This window comes from Cupressus sempervirens, chromosome 3 (assembly GCF_028749045.1).
Source record: "Cupressus sempervirens isolate cs-2001-9-10 chromosome 3, ASM2874904v1, whole genome shotgun sequence".
NCBI lineage: Eukaryota > Viridiplantae > Streptophyta > Pinopsida > Cupressales > Cupressaceae > Cupressus > Cupressus sempervirens.
Window position 1 is genome coordinate 662,301,649 of NC_143120.1, and position 10,373 is coordinate 662,312,021.

At 39.0% G+C, this 10,373-nt stretch overlaps 1 protein-coding gene and 1 long non-coding RNA gene across 2 annotated transcripts; both read right to left on the minus strand.

Moving 5' to 3' along the window:
• Window positions 1–1,368: 1,368 nt before the first annotated feature.
• Window positions 1,369–10,119, minus strand: LOC149568446 (uncharacterized). Its single transcript, XR_016362562.1, has 2 exons — window positions 9,573–10,119; window positions 1,369–1,654 (listed from the first exon to the last, which is right to left on the minus strand). It is a non-coding gene; the product is annotated as an uncharacterized LOC149568446 (long non-coding RNA).
• LOC149568447 (Tetratricopeptide repeat (TPR)-like superfamily protein) lies at window positions 6,793–9,575 on the minus strand. The gene has a single exon (XM_089821371.1). The coding sequence runs from the start codon at window positions 9,487–9,489 to the stop codon at window positions 6,895–6,897; it is 2,595 nt and encodes an 864-aa protein (XP_089677497.1). The 5' UTR covers window positions 9,490–9,575; the 3' UTR covers window positions 6,793–6,894.
• Window positions 10,120–10,373: the final 254 nt, after the last annotated feature.

Sequence of the window (10,373 nt, forward strand, 5' to 3'; positions counted from 1 at the left end):
TCTTGTTACTGTTCTATTATCCCTATTTGGGAATATTACACAGCATTGTGTACCTCTTTGCCATGTAAAAACAGCTTTAAAAATAACCTTTTGGAAATATTACACAGCATTGTGCACCTTTTTGCCATGAAAAACCACTAAAATAATAACCTTTTGGGGGTACATAAAAAGCATATTAGAGGTGGCTTCGCTGGTTGGAAGCTCACAGGCTTCATGCCTTGATGGGTTGCCTCACAGGTCTGAACCCTCCAAAAAAAAAAGAGCAGATTAGAGAAGACTCTTTGGGGTGGCCTCACAATGGAAAACAATACTAGCAGAATCAGTATGCTTTGATACCATGAGATACAGATATCAAACTTTGTGTCTTGGTGCAATTTTTTGCATAGAGAATTCTTTGTTGAAATTATAGAAACTTGACACTTTAAGGTATGACATGTCAGACCATACGATGTCGATAGTTGCTTCTAAAGGATGTTGAGTCTTTTCAAAACAATACAAAAGCAGAGTTGCTAGCAAATAAAAAGCAGATTAGAGGAGACTCTTTGTAGGGCCCTCGCCATAGTTGGAAAACTTGCCAAATCCAAAAACTCGCCGAGCCCCCCAAAAGTTTAATCGGAAAAAACTCGGCCATTTAAAAAAAAAACTCGGGAAAACTCGGGAACCTAAAAAAGCTGCTAAAATTTAATACAAAATACATTTTTTTGCAAATTTCAATGAGAAGATGCATCTAATGAGTTCATTATAGAGAACACAAAAGAAAGAAGCAGGAGTTTAGATATATATAAATGCATAGTGGGTACAAAATCACATTCTCATGCTGAATGTTGATGGCGGAAAGCACAATAGTAAATAATTTGTGTCAAACTAGAAGTAAAAACATCATTACAATCACATTTTCCTCTTCCTAGCTCTACTAGCATATTGTAACTCTTTATCTTACATAATATATATAGGCTTTTTGCCTTTTGTTTTTAACAAAAAAAAAAAAAAAAAAATTTAAAAGAGTTCTTCTGAAAAACTCGACGATTAGTCGGCGATTTTTTCTTGCGATTAAATTTGGGAAAAACTTGGCGATTAGTAGAAACTCGCCAATTATTCGGCGATTATGCCAACTATGGCCCTCCCAATGGAAAACAACACCAGAAGGAGAAATCAGTATGCGTTGATACCATGAGATACAAATCCCAAACTCTGTGTCTTGGTCCATAGTTGCTTCTAAACGATGTTGAATCTTGTCAAAACAATACAAAAGCGGAGTTGGTAGCTTTATTAGTCTGTGGGAAGATTATTTCTTGAGGTAACATAGATGCATGGCTCCAGAAGGAATGTGATTAATGTTAGTAGGCATTCTACAATGACAGCAAGGTGTTGAGCGTAATGGCATGAACATGTTAAAAAAAATTCTTACAATTAACCTTAAATTTGACAGATATTTACATGTCCAGATATTAATATTATTAGAAACCTATATAAGAGCCTGAATGGGTAGCCAAGTTGCCTTGGGCAGTGGGTTTTCTCCCCACACATCATGGGTTCGACTCCAAGGTCCAAGTTCACCATGAGCCTGGGTTGCGAACTACTTGGTCCATCTCCACGGACTAGTCTCGCTTTAGTTTGCTGCAAAAACAGGTGTTGGGCTAGGTCGCGAGGATACCTTGGATGACCAAAAAATAAACATCATATTTCCAAAACAAGTAGCACATAAAAAATATGTTTACATGTATCTAGCAAATAAAAAAATTTCAAGGTAAAACAAAATAACTTTTTAAGTAAATAAAATAGCTTCACTTTGGTATCTTTTGACATTTTTTTGACAGATGTATTTCATATCTATACCATTGATATCAAAAGCATAGTGGAACCTTATTGTGCCACTGCCTTCAAAAGATGTACACACCAGGAAAACCAAGTTGTTTGTCAGTTTTTCAACATAATTTTCCAAAACAATAGTCATTTCGTGTCACAACTTATGCCAATCCTTTGCCAGTCAATATTCAGTCTTAAAATTACAGAAGGCACTCCAACTGATAATAATTGCCAGTTAGACTTATAGGTACAAAAGCCAGTAAAATGGCACAAAACCGTGAGAAACATGGCATACAACCTATAAGACTTTTGAAGCAGATTGTGATAAGTTTTAGTGATTAACACATCACTCTATGCAATAAAAGCTCTTGCAACCTACAGCATCAGCAGTAACTGGCATCTAGCTTACGAATTCTGCGTCATCTGACAATCAGAACATGCCTCTCAAAAATTAAAAAATCTAGAAGAGTCATGTAGGTTTCACTTTGAAGACAATGTAAGGCCTTCTAATTTCTGCTGCCTTCATCTACACTGAAATATATAAGGCAGTAAACCTATATTTCCAAAAATTGTACAAAGCAGGAACCTGTATAATGTTTTGCAATACAAAATTATAAGCTACTATAAGAGGCATATGTTATGGGTATGTTTTCTGAGAAATATGAAACTCGACGGAAAAGTGCACTAGGTAAAAGCCACAAGTCTTAGGCAAGAAGAACTATGAGTCTGAATTCCTATTTATGTTGGAAACTCGGAGCTCTTTATCATTATGAAAAGAATCAAGTGTCAAAGAAGGGGCTTTCTACCATACAACTGAGCAAACTAGTAAAATAAAACAACAGAAGATCATGGGACATTTACTTCGACATAAATCCACCACCATATGCAATGAAGTGTCTCTTACTTATTCAGGCTTGAAACCCTGCATACCATGCAATATGAGGGGAATCCAGGATTAAATGTCCCAATAGAATAGTAGATATTTCTGATGAATGCTCCAAAAAATGGAATGACTCCCAACAATATACTTATAATGTTTCAATTGACATGCATTACAACTTGCTTTGTACTAATCCCAACAGTCTTAATCGTGCCAAGGTGTTTTATGATTGAATTGCACATGTTTGTCCTGAACAGATCTTTTCAGATCATTTGTTACACAATGTGGTAATCATGTTCTCTAACTCAAATTAGAGATAGAACCTATGGCTAGCAATCTGATAACCTTACTAAACTCTCATTGTTTTTCATCTGCATCCAGAAATTTAACTTGCAACCATTTCAATTTCCCGAAATGTCTACAGTGTAAACACTCATTTCTTCCTCATCATGTGCTTTTCGTAGAAGCTTTATGAGTAGCTAGTCATGTAGGTGGAAATGTCACATGACTGCCAATGAGAATGCTGAAGTATAATGAAAATAAATTGTCAGTAGTATTGTTCCGTTAATAAAGTAATTCGAAATGAGGGTTACATCGTCTTGCCAATCAAGCACATTTGTACAGTGAAAAAAAAATGCAATATCTTAATAACGTTTCTTTAGGTTATTATTCTTCCTCTAACTGATACTTCTGCCTTTACAGATCATATAATATCATAAGCTTGACACATCAATCATAGAATCGTGGCCCTTTAAATTCTATAGTGGCATTAATCGCGAAAATCAACTCTGCATTGTTCTGTGGGCCAACAATGGCCCTACAACGATAGACCTCTGCACCACTCTCTGCATGCACCAGCCTTTCTTTCCTTGGTATAATTGTACCGAGAAAGTCATGAAGTACTCGGATGAGAAGGTAGTACCGAAGCAACTGGCTATGTTCCTATTTCTGCTGTCTACCTATAAATTGAAAGGTGCCCTAAGGTGAAATACCAATAATGGTAGTAGATCTGTTATGTTGAGGGAATGGCCCATCGGTGGGCCGGCCCCTACTATTCTAAGGCTAGGGTGCCCGTTGCAGTAGGGGGTGAAGGTAGAGCCTATCTCTGCCTATAGATGCCCCTACAATTCTATAGGCACGAATCCTTAGAAAACTATACTATAGAAAGGGGGGGTTGATTTATTAATTAGCCTGCTAAGAGCCTCAGGGCCGAGGCCCATTCCAACTATGAATGTTAATTCAGAGAGGTTGTGATCAGATAAACGAATCCTTGGGGTGATAGGATGAACAGACGGAATTGAGACCGCAGAACCGGCAGGCCCCCCACGAAGCACCCCTGATATATATATGCAGGCTACCACCTCTGCAGCACCAAGTATATTCCCTTGGATAGGGCGATGCAGATGCCTTTACTATTTGCCTGCAAAGGTTAGGGCCCCTACTATTTGTGAGTGTTAAATATGGGCCTCCGAGTTAATCACACACTTCAACATGATCATTATTTGTCAGGTTCATCTAGGAATGAACATGAGATTATTCATTCTGAATGTCTACACAAGGCGATCCGTTGCCTTCTATCTAAACGGGGTTTTACTATGCGCTCTTAGGATCGAGAGTTCAGTAAGCAAACCAACTAGAATGAAAAATTTTCTCTAAATGAATGCAAGATTAATCTTTTTTTTTGAAATTTTATATGCAAAGATATGAATTAATCTAGATGATATGTGGATTAATCTAAGAACGAGATAAGCAAATTACTCTAAATGGATGCATTGTAATCTATATGAGAAAGTATATAAAAGCAATGGAATTGTGAATGCAAAATGCTTGAGTGTTCAATCCAACAGCAATTCAATACTCGTCTATTGCATCCTCCTCAAATGAGAAGCAAAAGGTTTCTTTTATAGAATCTTGGAAAAAATCAACGGTCAAGATCAAACTAGATGAATGGTTCAAATTAGAGGAGAGATTTGAGTCTTTCATTTTTGAAGGAGTTGAATGAGATGAATTAGGAAGGAATATTGATTTATTCAATTAAATATGACCTTATAATCAAATATTCTAATTAATTGAATAATTAAATTCAACGATTAGAATGAGGGTATTTAATTCCATTTTCATGTGTATTAGCTATAGGAGGTGAATTTAATTTAATTAAAGTGCTAGGACTTTGTAATTAAATTAATTTGATTAGAAGATTAGTTTAGCTAATTTAAGAACTAAATAAAGTATGTGATTAATGCAGATTAGGGGTTTTCTGCATTTAACACTTAGCAAATAAAGACAATCAGAATCAGAAATGCCTAGTACTATTGGATTTAATTGATGTAAGATTGATGCACCAAAATTGGTTTAGAATGCCAATGTGCCAATTTTGGGGTATTACACTATTCGGTAGGTTAGTCCCCTACAATTATATGGAGCATTATAGCCCCTACTATTCTATGGCTGTTCTGCATGTTATGTAGAGATCCCGATCCCTAAGCAAAGGAGATTGACCAACAAGAAAGCTCATCCCCTACTATTCTATGGGCCTGCAGAGGTGAAGCCTGGACAAGGCCAATACTCATTACTGGACTACCAAGTTAGCTAAGTAATGTTGGTTGGAGAAGTGGACCACCCACACCCAATAGTAGTTGGAGCCTATAAGGGAAAAGGTTGAAGGTAAGGGAACCAACAACCAATCATAGATATGCAAATGCAAGCGAGGTCACATGTCCAACCAATTCTATGGGGCTCAGCTACTCTTTACTGATCATTATTAGTTAGCCGATCAACAAGGACTGAGGCCTTTCATTTCCTGGTGGGATCAGTGGACTGGTGGAGGATAAACTGGTAGCTGACCCTAGAAATTCTATGGGCGGCGATTAAGCAGATAGAGCAGCGGCCCCCTACCAATTCTATCAGATTCAGCAGCAGATAAGTGGATACAGCAGAAAGCAGCCCCCTACCCTGCCTAAACTATAGAATGGGCCCCACCCATTGAATGGTTGAGCTAGATGAAAGGGGCAGCCCAAAATAATAAAGAAAGGAGCCGACCCGCCTCCAAGCCAGCCCCCCTGCTATTTCCCGGTGGTACATGCAGAATCATAGGGTTCCCGGTGGATTCAGTTGGTCACGGGCCCTTTACCTCTATATTGTGTTTTTCATCCGTCAGTGCATCCTCCTATTCCCACCCACCTGTTCAATAGTGTATCAGGAACTTCTAGTTGATCAGAAGCCCAGACGCAGATACTTTTGTGGTTATCTCATTTACTTTGCAGCGAAGCAAGGGCAGCATCTTGATGCACCAGGTCAAGAGCTTGAAGCAGATCCAGAAGCATACCTAAGAATCAGCGGGTTAAGTTTTTTGCCTTGTCTCAGTGAATGATGCCAATGACCCAGTTGATACAGCAGTTTAATCAATTGAACCAGTTCTATTAGCAATCCCGGCAGAACCCCCATAATAGAGGTGTTCCGGTAGGTCTTTTGGAACTGCAACCCTAAAATTCTATGAGCAACTGTGCAGTGGAACTGCATCTCAATCTACTGATGGGTATTGACCTGGAACTATGGAGTATGGCTCGGCTGAGTTCCTATCTTTCTCTCCAACCGGTGGTGAGGCCTTGCCCATTCCCCTTCCTCGGGGGGGTATGCATGCAGGGGTAGGGATTTCCGTGTTGCAGGTCAGGTGCCTTTGCCCCTGTTGCTTTGCCTTCATGGGTGGTGCTATCCCTCTCTTTGTCTCCATGCCTAAATCTTTCTGATCTGAAAAAACTGAATCCCTGAGGGCACCATGATCATTGATGAGAAAACAGGAATAGATAGTAGGGCTGTCAGATAAATACAATACTTATAGGGGGCCCTACCTGGTGTCTAAGAACGTTAAGCCACAAGACAGAACCACTGGATTGTTCTTAGCCAACAGAACAATTGAATCTGGCACCTGAAGCGAATAGGATATAAGCCATGCCAAATAGTTTTTGTAGATTATCAACAGTCTGAACTAACCTTTTTCAATTATACCTGAAGGACAGTAAAAATCTAGGCCCAAGATAACCTGAGAGCTTCTTTGCTACAGAAAATAATAGAATTGAAACTTAAACCACATTAAATGTGTGCTTGACTACAGGAAACATGACCTTTTTATACAACAACTCAAGTTGCCATTTTTTATACACAAATGTAACTGGAGAAAGAACCATAAACTCTTGCCTAATGTATTTATTTCATTTGTTATCTTTCTTGGCAGCATTCTCCAGTTCCTTTAAATTATGAATGGTGGGAAGCCATCCCTTTTCGATAATATTACATACAGCTGCAGAACCCATTTTGTCTTCACTCAACTTCCAAAGACCAGCCACTAAGACTTGATAGGCCTTATCAGTAGTGTTATGGTTATTTATGTTCTGAACCATCATATCAAGAACCTCACAAGCAGAAACCATTTCATCTTCTTCAACAAGACTGTTAATTAGCACACTATACGTGAGTGCCTCAGGCAGTATGCCCTTAATTTGCATTCTCTGCAGGTAAACTAAGGCAAGTTTTGCTCTATTACACTTGCAAAGTCCTCCAATCAAAGCTGTGTATGCAACTATATTAGGGTGACATTGTTTTTGTTCCATTTCATTCCACAAGGCAAGAGCTTCTGTGTGTTGTCCTGCATGAAAAAGACCATCTATTAAGGTTGTATATGTAACAACATTGGGAAGCCTCCCTTCTGAAACCATCTTAGGAAGGTACAAGAGTGCTCGATCAACTTTGTCATTTTTACACAACCCATCCATCATAGCATTGTAGGTCACCACGCTTGGTGCATGTCCTTTTTCCAACATTTCATTCAGGATTTGCTGGGCATCACTTACTCTGCCAATCTTGCAGAATCCGTTTATTAGAATATTGTAAGCAACTACATCAGGAACATAAAGCTGTTCTGACATCTGCCTGAAAAGTTTATGTGCATTATCCACTTCACCAGCTTTACAAGTGCCATCAATAGCTGCAGAGTATGCAATCATGTCTGGTAGGAACCCGATTTGAAACATTTCATTCAAGAAATTGGAAGCATCAGCTATTTTACCACACTGACAGAGCCTTTTAACAAGTAAGGTATAATGTTTAATCCAAGGAGTGTAACCATGAAGCCTCATCTTCCTCATCAGGTCAAGAGCTTCACTAACCTTGTCTGTCTTGCACAGGCATCCAAGAATCGAATTGTAAGTATACTGTGTTGGATTAATACTTCTTTCCTTCATTTCATCCAAAAGCTTGTAACTCTCAGCCAGCCTGTTTAAGCTGCATAGTGCATGAATCAAGCAGTTGTAAATTTGTGCATTGGGCATTATGCTTAATAACCTCACCATCTCATTCAAAAGCTCTAATGCAATATCCAACTTTCCCACCTTGCAGAGACCATCAATAACAATACAAAAGGAAGTAGTATCTGGAGAAACTACCTTCGAGAATCTAACAGATCCCTGTTCAACTTTTACAAAGTTTAGAGCAGGTATCACCGATGCCCCTTCACTATGAAACCTTATCATCTCCCGAAGCAGCAAATATGACTCATCTATTTTACCAGCCTTCACAAATACTTCCAAAACCACATTGTACAAAGACACAAGTGAACCACCATGAAATATCAATCCGTCTTCCAACAACCTATTGACTGCATCCCAATGGCCTTCGCTGCTGAGCAAGCAAATCAACTTTTTGTAAATACCCTTATCTGGACACAGCCCTGAATCTCTTATCTCAAGGTATAAATCATAAGCCTTCAAGCATTCTTTTTTTTCACAAAGACCTTCAATAAGTATTCTGTATGTAAATAAGTCTAATCTAATACAAGCTTCCCTCATGTGTTTAACAAGCTCAAGAGCCTTGTCAACTTGATTCTCCTTGATAAATCCATGTAGCAGCACAAAAAAGGTTTTTTCAGTTAGGTTTATCTCAAGCTTTCTAGTGCTTTTTATCAGTTCCAAAGTCATGTCTACCTTTCCAGACTTGCTAAGAGCAACAAGCAAAACAGTGAGCACGTATTCATCAACCCAACCATGCTCGGACATATCTTTGACTAGATTCAAAGCCTCTGCAAATTTTCCCACACCACAGTAAGCTTGCAAAAGAGCTGTAAGAGTAAACTTATCAGACACAAATCCATGCCCCTGCATCTTATTATACCTCATCTCAAACAAATCAAATCTTTTGGATTTTACTAAAACATCTAACAAACAATTGTATGTATATACATTAGGAACACAGTTCAAAGTTCCAGCTTGATCAAACAAATGCATTGCTCCATCCACCATCCCCGCAAGACCAAAGCACCTAATCAGAAAACCCAAAGCTCCTTGAGTCATTCTACATCTTTCTTTCAACATCTCCTCCATGAGATCACTCAATGCCCATGTTTGCTTTTCTTTTGCGAGAATTGAGGCCATCGTGTTATATGTATAGCAGTTGTGTTTATAACCATTCTGGAGGGCAGCCCATTTGAAAAAATCAAGAGCGTTTTTCCAATGTTTTTGCCTATTTAAAACAATTTCAACAAGTCCTTGAGTGATGTGAGGTCCAAGGTTATTCAGTTGTTCTAGTTTTTTATGCGCGTTCCCTTTAGAAAATGCGTTGGAGAGACTGTCTGCAAGTTGCTGAGGTGTAGGCCTTGTAAACCCACTAGCTGTAGTTCTAAGAGAAGGGGAAGGTGTACTTTCAACAAACAAAGAAGCAAAATTTCCGCTGCTATCGTTGTGAAGAAGCATTTTCAAGAGTTTGAATTCATTTGAATGTTTGAAAGTAGGATTTCTGAAATGTGGTAAAGCCATGAAGAATTCGAAGAAGAATAACAGAAATGGAAACTCAACACAGGAAGAAACCTATTTAGGTGGTATGATCATCGGGCATGTACCTGTATCCGTTGCACGGAGCTAAACGCTGTGACTACACCGGAGGTGTTTCTTATATGAAATGAACAGCCTGTTTTTAAAGTCAATGGTTGAAAACCGTGGAGAGGGTTGCAAGACGATCTAACAACTCTCGGCCACTAAACATGAAATCGCACCACTATTTGAGACTTTCCGAGGTGCCGTTGCGATGGGATGGAGGACTGCCTTCTTTTAACCGCTATTTGTTGAACTTATAGGTTATTTGACACGCTTCAGCAAAGTAATGGCCCTGCTGCACTGCCCTGCAATAAATCCCAATTTTAACGCCATAAACAAAGGGATCATAGTCTATCTATCTCGGCGAAGTAAAGTGACACTGTGTATAAACGCTGAACAACCCAATTGCCATGCTTCACCAAAAGCCTCCGTTCAAACCCTAATCTGGCCTGCGGCCTTATCCTCTGCAGGAAACGTTGAAATCCTAGTTTTCGCGCAGGCAGGAGAGAAGCTTATAAAGGCTCTGGAATCAGGCTTTACTTGCCCACTCCATACACGCGAATTCAAGCTCGTACCATTATGGTGTATCCCTTCTTGGTATATTATGTTCGACCTTAGAATCACTAAATGGGTGGAAAAGAGGAGTGTCGGGGAAACAAGGGAGATTTACGGTCGTAGGGAAGTGTTTGGTATTTGTTTATGGGGATAAGTTGTGGCTTAGGATGGAGGTTGCTAAGAAGTATACGGTGATTGTTTACAAGTTTTATGAATGTGTGACGTTCAAAATTAGAACTAAAGAAGGCTTGTCTAAATGCATTGAGAGTCAC